Here is a 12,365-nt window from a genome sequence, read left to right on the forward strand (position 1 = left end):
ATTATTAATTTCCTTATCACTTTGGCACAGTTTGATGAACTGTTAAATGTGCAGGTCACTAGCAGGTTACAATAGCACAGGTATTTCAGATTTTGGGTCAATCCAGGGTGGAAACGTACCTCGAGGGGGAGTGGTCAAACTGTTTTTGATTTACTAAAAACTTTCGCTCTGGCTGATGGATCTGCACAAAATCTGGCAGAGACTTGTCAAATTTAACTCACTCTTGGCAGGTCTATCAACGGTGGTGGGACAGGGAACATTTAAAATAGGTGTCAAAATATTATACATTTGCCGATAAATTTGAATGCTTCATGAATCAGAATGAAATTCGGTACAGCAAGGTTGGCAGATTTAGCTTTCTGTTGTTTATATCACGTTTTGAGAAGCTCTGTTAAAATGTAGGGGGCAAAGATAAATGAGGAGAAACAGAAGTTTCATTCATTAACAGCTTTGGCTTAATTTGTTAACTTATACCAAATGTCATGCAGTCAAAGTAAGCCCAGCCTGTGGCTAACGAGGCTCAGCAAGCAACCTGCCCGGCCAAATGACATTTGCAGCTCAGAATGGGTACAAGGCAAGTGAATATAGTACATCATTAAAAAACATCATTAAAAAAATGTAATTGAGTGTAAAAACAAAAACAGTTCAGTACACTTCTTAGTGGACTACATGATTAAAAAACAAGCAAAGGCAAAGTCAATAAGTCTCCACTCAAAGGCTGAGCTACTGGCCTTGCCAATGCTTTTGTGATTGGCATCAACATGCCAAAACAGCCGCCAGTGTGTCACAATGCATTCATCATGATGCATGCCATTCATGCTGACCAATGGCCAGTCATTCTGGGACGACTTTTCTATTAAAGACAAAACATTCCAAGATGGTCCCCTACTGATGAGTCCTGACTGATCAAAGAATGCATCGTTAGAGCTTGCCTACCAGATAACGGAAGCTGTCTAGTTGGACAATAACTACTGTGAATTTACAGTGGGCTTACACCCCGCTCATTACCATTGGTTTGATTGACTGTCCCTCATTTGCTTGCTTCTATTTAATGACTTGCCTTATTCTTCTTGTGTTCATCCCTCCGCAAGGGCATATCCTCTTTTATCCATTTGACTGGCAGACGTGAAGTCTTCCACTGCTTACAGCCCACCCCGCATTTGCTACTCCCGCCCTCCCTCATATTCCGTTTTGCCCTCTTTCGTCAGCCCCTCACAATCGGTGATGCTCTCTTCCTCGTGTGCTTCTTTTACCCACCTCCCAACTTTATTCTTGTTTTATTGCCACCCCTCACCTCAACTCCTTCACCCCTGTGGTTCCTGTTTTTAAAATATTTTATTTTGTTGGGAGGGCAAGGCAGCAATTTGTTGCTGCTCCGCTGTCCCTTAAAAACAAAAAAAGCACTTTCACGCTACTTCAATTTACTTTCTTTTGTTTTATACTAATCCATTTTATATTGACAAATTAAAAACAAAAATGGGATCTCCGTCATGACATAGATCTGCATATGTGTAGTGATGCATGAACATACAAATATCACCATGCATGCTTGCACCTCTTATTTTTTATTTTTTTTATTTTTTTCCCCTTTTGCCAATGCTGTACAGAATCGCCAAGTGGCACTGGCAAGCCACTAAATTCCAAAGGTGAGACCTACTCAGGCTTAGCCAATGCTTACTTTTTGATTTACCGTTGTCACACAGCAGATGACCACTTTAGAACAGTAAATTAGAAGAAAAAAAGAAAGTACTCTACATCACAAACAGAATTAAGAAATTGGAAGGAAGTGGCCTGGCATCACTTTGGAACTGCCAAACATTCGTAAAATAAAAAATAAAAAATTAAGAGAGGATGGGACAGGGAGCAGATGAGATGAGTAAACAGAGCACACATGGGGATGGAGGAGCAAGCGAGAACTAGACCAGGGGTCTCCCAACTTTTCAGCAGGAGGTCCACATGTTAAATTTTACAAATATTCACGGGACGGGAAAAAAAAAAATCAGTTTTATAAAATTAATTAATAAAATTTAAACAAATGAATAAGGTTTACTTGGATCTTTTTTGTAATCAGCAAGATATGATTCAAAACATAAAAGAAATGTGACAAATACAAAGAATGAATGCTGTGCTTAAACTTTGAAATGATATATAATGAGTAAAAATGTCAAACATTAGCAAACGCTCTGACACAATAATCAATTACTTAACTGCAGATAAGAAAAGCAGGGTATTCATTGTTTTAATTGATTTTAAGTACTGAAAATGTACATGAAAAGAGAAGTTGTACAATCTGTAGCATACAAAAAGAACTTAAGTAAAACAAAGCAAAAAGATTCAAAATAAACTTGAGCCATTAATAAAGGTTTAACAAAAACTAAATTCAGTCTGCACCTTTCTAAGAAGTTCTGGCAATTGCAGTTTTCTGCAGCGTGAATTATCTGCACTATGAACTTGCGTGTTATTTTTTTTTTTGTTATTTTTTTAAGATGTGGCATATATAACATTGCTGGTCCAAAATTTACAATAGAGAAGATTCAAGAGGCTCTGCTACCACCTCTAGGCTACCAAAGGAACTGGATATATATTTCCCTTTGAGCATCAGAATCAAAGGCTTTGGAAAATAGGGGGTCGGATGAAATCTTGTAGAGGGCCGAATGTGGCCCACAGGCCATAGTTTGGAGACCCCTGAACTAGACCATGGAGGGCTGGACACCTAAAGAAAACAATCATTCGAAAAGCCAATAGGCCTAGCGATAATGGACTAACATTTATATAGCATTTAATCATGCCTATATTTGTGTGCTCTGTTAATTGTTTTAAAGTGAGTAACTTAAGTAAATGAAAGGCATTTGAAGACTTTGAAATGTAGCTTAGTGGTAAAGCTTCTTTTGGCAAAAGATGATGTGGGAGAGAGACAAAGAGATTGAGTATTTGTGCATGTGTGGGGGAGATAAAGCGCAGCGAGAGAAAGAGGAGGGAAACAAGAGATTTTGAGAGAAGAGGAGAGGGCAAAAGGGGGTAGCAAGGAGTAGAGGGAGAAAGCACTATGGAGGAGGGCAGCTGTAAGATGTTAATGGAAATGTATTTAATGAGCTGTCCTAACTTATGCCTGTTTGACATATGATTATACCCTGACATGTAAATGTTCGGTGCTTGTAAAAAGCATAAAGAAGAATGCAATTTTCTGTAAGGGGATTCTTGTTAAGCACATAAGTAGGCATATGCTATTTGTGCGGCTACAATATTATAGTAACAGACTTCAAAGGAAAAAAAATGACTTCTGAATCAGAGCCGTCAGACACAGCAGCTGAATCCTATATGTTGCAAGACTTTGGGGCAGCTATCTTGGGTGGAGGACATCCTCATGCCAAATATAAACAGCCATCTTAGGCTAGGGCTCAAGACATGTTAGAAGAAAGATTAAAAAAATGATAAAGCAAAATTATTTTTTTTTAAAAGATTTGATAAGAGCGTGTCTCAGTTTACTTTAACAAAGTAAAATAGTCCAGCGAGGAGCATTGTAGAGCAGAGGTGGGGAATAAATACAGAGGGTCAGAGGAGCAAGCGGAGGAGAGAACACGGAAACCACATGCACACGCATGGAGTACTGAAACCTAAAGAAACAATCACTGGAAAAAACAATTGTTAGATTAATTAATTTGTTGTAGTAATCACTGTACACTGGATGGAAAAACAATTGCTTTAGACTGCAATGCAGATTATAAGCCACCAAAACTTCACTGCAGCATGCAAGCAGTAACAAAGACAACTGCAAACACCTTGCTCACAAAGAGCAGTAAAATATGCAAGAAAAACAGTGCAAGGCTGAAGACTAAGTAGAGGTGTGGGGTTGCTGCAAAGGGTACGGTTACTTATGGTAACACTCTTTCTGGTAGAGACTCAAACTAGCTGCAGATTCCTCATCTTTTATATATTCCCCAGGCTTCAGACTGGATCTGGAATCTTTTCAGCAGTAACTCTGCAAGCCAGTGGGTGGCGCTGTGCAGTTCCCCACATATTCTGCTCTGGAAATGAGGTGAGGGCCTATATAGGTGCCAGTCCTGAGCATTAACATCATTTGCTTTCAGGACTGTCTGCTTCCTGAGATGCAGAGACCCAAAAGTAAATTTGTGTGACTACTGTACAGATTCCTAGACATGGGATCTTAAGGAAGCAAATCCAATCACAGAAAAAGGAGGATGGTAGCATCGGCGAGCAATATGCAGCTAGACAGAGTCTCTACCAGAAAGATCATTACTGAAGATAAGTAACTTGTTCTTTTGGTAGAGACTTTAGCCACAAACTTCTCACCTTTTCAATAGATACTAAAGCTGTACATATTTGGAGGTGGGCTGTGAATTAACTCAAATCACCAAGTCCTGTAAAAAAAAATGCCCTTCACAGCAGACCAGACAATAGTGCTTCACAAACGTAAGAAGGGACGTCCACTCAGTGCCTGACAAATGTCTAGGATAGGTACTCCGTGTGCTAACACAGTGACAGCAGCGTCGGCCTTGGTAGCAAGCAGTCCTCCAGGGAGCTACTTTTTCACCAATGTGTAGCAGCTCTAATGCAGAGCACAATCCAGCATGAAATGGTTCTCTTTTGCACTGGCTTGCCTTTTTTTGCTCCAGAGAAACCCGCAAAGAACTGATCATCCACCCAGTTTTCTATGGTACGGTCTATGTAAAAGCTCAGCAATCTTTTAGAGTCCAAGCAACAGTGTCTCTCCTTCTAATTAGATGGGTGAGACTGAGCATAGAGAGCTACCACATAGGGTAGTTTAACGAACATGCAACAGCATCACAACTTTTGTTAAGAAGAGTACTTGCTTCCGCAATACCAGTTTGCCTGGGAAGAAGGTGGTCTATAGTGGGTGAACACAGAGTGCCTCAAGATCCCTCCCCCGCGGAGCCGATGTAATGGAGACAAAAAACACTGTTGAGGGTGAGAAGCCACAATGGGCAGCTGTGAAGCAGCTCAAATGGAGTACACATCAGAAACTAAGGACCTACTTAGGTACCTCTGTGGCAACACAAATGAGGAGGAAAGAAACAGGTGTGTAATCCCTTTAAAAACACATAACGTGACCCATGAGAGAAACCATCAACTTGTAATACACAATTCTTGTTTTAGTCTCTCCACTCCTTGTATGGCCTACCAACTTAAGTCTTGAGAGCTGTGCTATTATCTCTGAACAAAAAGTATCATTCTTTGCATGATTCTGTGCTGTTTTTTGCTTGGGTTTTCCATTTCCCTTTCCTTTTGATTTCCCTTGATACATTTGTTGCTGCTTCATTAACATATGTGCAGCCATGCTACTGGGCAGCTTCTGGTTTCTAAATACCTGTATTTGCTCTTCAAGGTTGATAAAGAAAAGTGATTACAAAATGCATAACAACTGGAGACTTAAGGAGCGAAGGCTAATCTAGTAACTGCAGAAAAACCAAGAGAGACAAAAATACCTTATAACAATGTCCAGAGCAGGGCCTTGCTGGGTGAGGTCCAAAATAAATAAACCATCAGATAACTTACCCTGAAAGGGGTTTACTTGGCAAGTGCCGCAATGAGCCCTAAATGTGTCCCAATAACAAGTGTATACAGTCAAAACACCTAGCTGTCAAGACAACATCAACCACCCCGGAAGGAAGGTTGCAGGTGTTCATCTGTCGTTGCTCAATCTCTGAGCATGAAAGTGGAGATTGGGAAAGCCTGGGTGCAGAACTCTGCCCTCCTGCTGCAAAAGCAAATCCTCCCGGAGGCAGCCTAACCAGAGAACACATGCTTAAGCCCATGATTTCTGGATATCATAATATCATAATCTCTGCACCCAATCTAGTGACACTAGAAGCACTTAGGCCCCGTCAGTCCTGATCTCTTTGCAAACTCCGGGTAGGACTGTTATCCGCAGAAAGACATACAGGATTCCAGAGTTCCAAATGAAGTGGAACAAGTCTCTGAGAGAGACGTCTGACATTGCAGCCTTGTGTGTTCTTGCAGTCCCAAAGAGATTGAGTCACGTTTCTCCCCATTTGCAGAAGAGATCCTGCACCACCTCCGGATGAAACTGCCAATTGTGACACACTAGGCATAGACGGCTGCGCTCACCCACCCTGGCATTCAAAGATCCTAACAGGTAACGCACCACCAGGAAGATGCATTGGTGGTCCAGAAAGGTCCATGTGCGCAGAGTCTCTTGGCACAGGGTCTGTGACCCCACCCCACCCTGTTTGTTGCAGTAACACATGACGGTTGCAGTTTCCATGACCACCTTCACCACCCTCCCCTTCATGGATGTAAAGAAGGCTTTCAATGGCATGCAGATGGCCCTCAGCTCTAGAAGGCTCATATGAAGCCAGGATTGTGCCGGATACTAGAGGCCCTTGATCTCCACCTCTCTCAGGCGGTCACCCCAGACCAGACATGAAGCATAAGTCACCACTGTTGAGAGGGTGCAGTTCTAGAATAGGACAAATGCCTTTGTCCTTCTTGGGAAACATTAATTAGCAGGAATAACAACCATCTCCTACTTCTTGAACAGACATTCTCTCAACAGCCCCTTTGGCCAAATGGGCAAGCACTTCCTGCAGCAAAATGGAGAGATGGGCCTCAGTCAGTCGCTGGAGGGGGTGGTGAAAAGTGTGGTGGAGAAGAGAGGAAGGGCAATGCATACGTTCTGCGAACGATTTGCAGGACTCACATGTCTGAAGTCATAGCTTGCCATCCCAGGAAGAATTGTTGGATCCTGCCTCCCCCCTAGCTGTGCGCCCTAAAAGGCACGTTACAGGGATTTCGCAGGTAGGGCCGCGATGGCAGTGGACAGTGTGACACTTTGACCTTGGCTGCGAGTGCAGTTAGTACCAAAGCCTCAAACTCCTGGGTTCCATTGCGGAGTCTGGACATACTGGAGATACGGGACAGCTTGAAAAATTCTGAGAAAGAAGCTGTCCCAAAGGGCGTGGGAATAGCATTCCAGGAGGGAGCTTCTGCTTACTAACTGAACAGCCTGGCTGGTGGAAGAAAAAACTAGTCTCACAAATGTTTCCATCCTCTTAGACTCCCCATCAGGGGGAGTAGTAGGAAAATTGTTGGGGGTAGACCCACTCGTGGACAATTACACCACTAAACTCTCAGGGGATAGAGAAACACAGGATCGTTTTGGTCAGGGTGATAGTTTCTCACAATCTGTCTGGAGGTCCAGAGCAAGGTTTATACCAAACTCCCAATAAGGCATCAGTTAGTGCTTCATTAAATGGTAAGAGGTCTCAGAGGATGTTTGACCTGGCTGGAAAACATGTCAACACGCATGTCTTGACCTGCAAGATGGGGAGCTGGAGGTCAAAGACTTCAACCACCATTCGCATTACTATGGTGTAGGAAGTGGATTCCTCTATGGCTTTTTTTTGGTGGTGGTGGGGGGGGGGGGGGGGGGGGGGGGGGGGGAGTAAAAACCACCAGCCTCCTGCAGGTAATCATACCCAAACTGCTGTCTTGATAGGACTGAGCGATCTCATCACCAATATTGTAATTCTTGTTGGAGTCCGTGCAGAAAAGTAAGTGTAGGGTGTGTTGTCTCCCTTGTGGACGCAGCAGATCAAGTGGAGGAAGCAATGCTTCAACTGTCATTGGATGCGGTTTTGGTCGAGGTCGATCGCAAATAACTAAGAGTCGGAGAGTACTATGGGTATTTCCACATCCACATCCATCATCGATTGAGTTGGTACTGGCATTGACGTCCAAGACCAGCATGAACCATGGCACCAGAGATGGGGTCCAGACTATAGTCAGAGGCTTTGTAATGGGCATGGAGGGTCCAACTGGTGCTGAGGGCAAACCTGCTGGTGCTACTCCAGATGGAAAGCCTCACTGCTCTCACCAGGACGTGTCGGCAAGGATATGAAGAGCCGGACTATGGCTGCGCAAACCCTTAAATCTGTCATGGAATGGTGACGGCCCTGGAAACTCGGGTTGTGCTGGAACCAGTTACAGGTTCGGCTCTGAAGTCGGGCAACTTCAGAAGCAAGATCAAGAGCTATGGTGTTGCTCCTATCCTGCTCATGTGCATAAGAATGGAGAAATAGGGCGGAGTCCTGCTTTGATTTCTTGTGTTTCTTTTTTAACTTTCTGGACAATGTGGATCGCAACAAAGAACAGCCTTTCGTGTGGCTTGTGGAGCGGGCAGAACCTAAGACTAGGACTGCAGCTTATATCGGTCTTGACTAGGATTGTTGTTGTGCCTTGCAGTTGTAGTTGCGCCTGGGGGTCCGAGTGGGCCTTAGGGTTCATTGACGCTCAGTAACTGTAGGCCTTCAAGTCGTTACTCAATCTCAAACACCCCAGACACAACTAATGGGAATCTGTCTGACAATTGTTTGAGACAGTCCCTACATGGCTTAAAACCAGTTGTTTTATGGGGTGCTATCCTGCGCACACTTTATAAAATTTGGAAAATATCAAGCTTAGTGTCTGAGACCACTCTGGATCCGTATCTGGAGGTGCGAAAGAAAGGAAGTGATGTCAGCGCACAGGAGTGGTGTCTACAGAGGTTCCACAAGTCATTTCTGGCGTCAGTGTGCAGCCATACAACGGCACCAACCATCACACAGAGGAACTGCTGGAAAGCTTCCAGATCCAATCTAATGCCTAGGGAATAGTCAAAAGGTGAGGAACTTGCAGTTATAAGTCTCTATCAGAAAATAGTAAAATATATTGAACTTATTATGCTTTTCTCTCATGAACATCTAAATCTATGAACAGCACAGAACTGGTTGAGCTTAAAGACATAGGGGGTTATTCTAACTATGGAGGAGGGGTTAATCCGTCCCAAAAGTGACGGAAAACTGACGGATTTACCACCAGCCGTATTACGAGTCCATTATATCCTATGGAACTCGTAATACGGCTGGTGGTATATCCGTCACTTTACCGTCACTTTTGGGACGGATTAACACTCCTCCAAAGTTAGAATAACCCCCATAGTATGTAGACAGTACCTTAGAGATGTAGTAAGTGCTTCAGTGTCCATGAACTGCAATGGAAGCATTCCTTAGATGGACTCATTTGTCTGTCGAGCTAGTGTATTGGGCCCTATGTTGAGCATCATCACAAAGTCATGCATCAGGAGTGATATTTTAGTAAACTAATTCCTGCTTAATGACTTGATAACCAGAAATAAAAGGCTGAGAAAGGCTGAGCTTTTGTACCTCTTTGTGGGCATAAATAAGATGAATTCTAGTAATAGCTAAGGCTGTCTCTTACACAGACCTAAAACTGAAGCATTAGAAAGAGGTTAGTGCAGTTGTACATATTCTGAATTTCAGAATATTGTTTTTAATACCAGGCAATGATAAAATGATATCCTTCTGGAGACAATGGGCAGTTAGGGAAGACTTATTCAGGTTAGCAGAGATGTTTGAGACTGGGACTCAGAGCTGCTGTCTTTGAAAGGTTTGTGAGGGAGGAGGAAAAGGAAAGTAAGGCAGGAGGATGAAAAAGCCCAGGTTAAAGACTGTATTTCCCACACCACTGGAACAGCTGCACTTGCGAGCAGGACTCATGCACCTTCTAGACATACACGTGTGGCAGAGCTCCCTTTTCCGCATCTGTCTGATTGTGATCTGTAACTTGCAGAAACGATCCATAGTCTGAATCTAATGGTAAGGGAAAAACAACCCCAATGCAAATGTATGAAAAAGTGTGCTATATGATGAAGGTTAAGAAAGGGTTGCTAGCAAATGACTTTGAAAGTTAGCTGTTGCATGCTAGTCCAGGCAAAGATATTGATTGTTAATGACTGTAAAAAAAAGCACACAGGTCCAAGTGTACGTTAAACAGCCTTTGAAGAACAAAAGCAAATGCATCTGATATGGCACACAATTGCAGGTTATGTGTTGTCTAACAAAATATAGCACAACCACTTACAATAAGTTGAACTCTACCGCTCTACCTCCAGAAGGCCAGAAAAGCAGCTAGTCACCACTACAGGGCATAACTGATATGGGTTCTAGGGAATTAGGTCACCTGGCTACAAACCCTTACATAAAACTGAAGGGTGACGACTGCTGGTACTTGACTCTAGGGGACCATCGCCCTGGGCACAGCCCACCTCATGGGCTCTAAGTGAATATTACTCCTGCTACAGCCACAGGGAGAAGAATGTCACCTCTGTGACATCAACCCACTATTCAGACACCAGCAGCACCAGGAACATCCCACTCTACCTCTGACCACAAGATGGAGGATGGTTACTCTAGTCTTTTTGCCGGTCCTCCTAGCTTCAATCTCATTTAAACTGTCAAAATATGATCCCATATACCAATTCACTACCAGATCCCTCAGTGTGACAGGCACATAACATATGAAAGGCCCTGTGGAACTTTCCTGGCAGTTGGAGGGCCCAGATACAGGCTATACCAGCCCAACTAACTAACCACTCAACACTAACCGGAAAGGTATGTGAAGACTAGAGACACCCTCGACACCAACTTCCTATTATGACAAAAACACACTGCATCTAAATGCCCCAAATTACATCACATAAAGGCAATCATAAAGGAGAACTATAATGCCATCTAATTATGCATATATGAGTCCCAATCATTCCTTCTCCACACACGTTACATCCCCCAGATCCATAAAATCAGAGAGCATGCGACCACCTATCATAACCGGCATAAAAAAAGTTAATTAAAAACAAAAAGGGCATCAGAGCTAGCTAAAACAGCGCTGCCAGCATACTACATAACATAAAAATACATGTCTATCTCACAAATTCTCGTCCATCACTCTGCCATCCTCTAGTTCCTAAGTAGTGTTATCACCCTCACTCTTTCCACCTCTCTCTGAACACATCCTGTTTTTTATTTTTTTTTTACATTTTGTTTACCTGCCAAAATTACTGCAACCATGAAGTTTGTGCATGCAAAAGTGTTGGTACATGCACGTGTAAACATCATCAAGCTGGGGCCAAAAGCCAAAATGGCCATGTTATGTTACATATGTGCATATGTCATCATGATAGTTCCAGGTTTTTTTTTGCCAGTATTATTTATTTTTGCCAATATTGTTCAGCGCTGGCAACATGCCTTGGCAAAGTCAAAGGTATAATCTTTTGGCTTTGATAATGATCATGCTTGTTTTAGAATAGGTTTGATGCAGACAGTTTTAAGTGTGTTTGACAGTACACTAGGTAATTGTGATGGTTGATGATAGCCCTGGCCAGCAAGGCCACAGTGCATTTAAAGAAGATTTATGGCGGAAGAGCTCCATGTGAGAAACTAATGAACAGGGAATAACTCAGTTTGTGAGCCTTTTTGGTGGCCCATGTTGAGTCCTTCGAGGTACATTCTAAATGCCTCATGCGCTTGTCTTTCCTATGCAGATTGCTCCGCTGCCTTTTAGCTAGGTTCACGTTGTACAAATACAAGTGTTTGAAAGTCACTTTATTGTAAGTGTATTTTTAAAGTATGCATTTATTATGTGATCTTAACTAGTAAGACGTTTTAGGCACGCTAACAAAGGCAAACACATTTAAACGTGGACATTTTATGAGAAAACAGAAAACAAACATTTCTGTAAACGTAAAGGAACAAACGAAACTTACCAGCACCCCAGAGATCAAAGTATTTTGTGTCCATCGCTTGACCAGTATTTCCTAGGGAGAGGTTGACATTTAGATGGGAGTGTAAACAAACCTCAGGTCTACAAAATTCTACAAGAGGCATCAACTTCCAGCGTACCAATTAAAGATTCTCTTGCATTAGTTTACATTTAGGTATCCCTATAAGCAATGATCACTCTCTACAGAAATACACATGGGTAGCATCTATCACCAGAATGCCACCAAGGGCTTTCTGGCACAGGTTCGCATTTAGATCTGAATATAAACAATCACTAAATCTACAAAGATTTACAACAGACAGTCACTGGTTTCCTTGCTTAAGATTACATTTAGGTAGGAGTATAAAGAATCACCACGTCCTAAAGACGTTTAAGCAGAAATTATTTACCAGTACCTTGCCACCAAAGGCATCCTGGTTAGGTTTACATTCAAATAAGAGTGTAACACAAATCACCTTGTCTTCAAAAAGTAAACAGGAAGCATCAACGTGTTCTGTGCCACCCAAGTCTTCAAAGCACAGGTTTACAGATTGTTAGAGTTTAAGCATTTACCATTGTTTACAAAGATATATACCAAAAAGCATCTACCAGCTCTGTGCCACTGTTGTAAAATTAGCCTTGCATCAAGAAAACATACAGGATTATAGATCTGTAACTGAATAACAGGGATGTTTTCACCAGTGTTCTGCGTGACATCAAATAGACAAGAGCAAAGCCATTATAAATAGTTTAAAAATGTGGAAATA

The 12,365-nt window shown here is 42.5% G+C and overlaps 1 protein-coding gene across 1 annotated transcript in view; it reads right to left on the bottom strand.

Annotated features, from left to right (window-relative positions):
• Positions 1 to 12,365, bottom strand: part of FAM3C (FAM3 metabolism regulating signaling molecule C) — a 251,437-nt gene that overhangs the window by 40,494 nt on the left and 198,578 nt on the right. The window contains exon 7 of the mRNA XM_069229911.1: positions 11,603 to 11,653. Coding sequence (XP_069086012.1) covers positions 11,603 to 11,653 — 51 coding nt within the window. The remainder of the gene's footprint in view (positions 1 to 11,602; positions 11,654 to 12,365) is intronic.

This window comes from Pleurodeles waltl, chromosome 4_1 (assembly GCF_031143425.1).
Source record: "Pleurodeles waltl isolate 20211129_DDA chromosome 4_1, aPleWal1.hap1.20221129, whole genome shotgun sequence".
NCBI lineage: Eukaryota > Metazoa > Chordata > Amphibia > Caudata > Salamandridae > Pleurodeles > Pleurodeles waltl.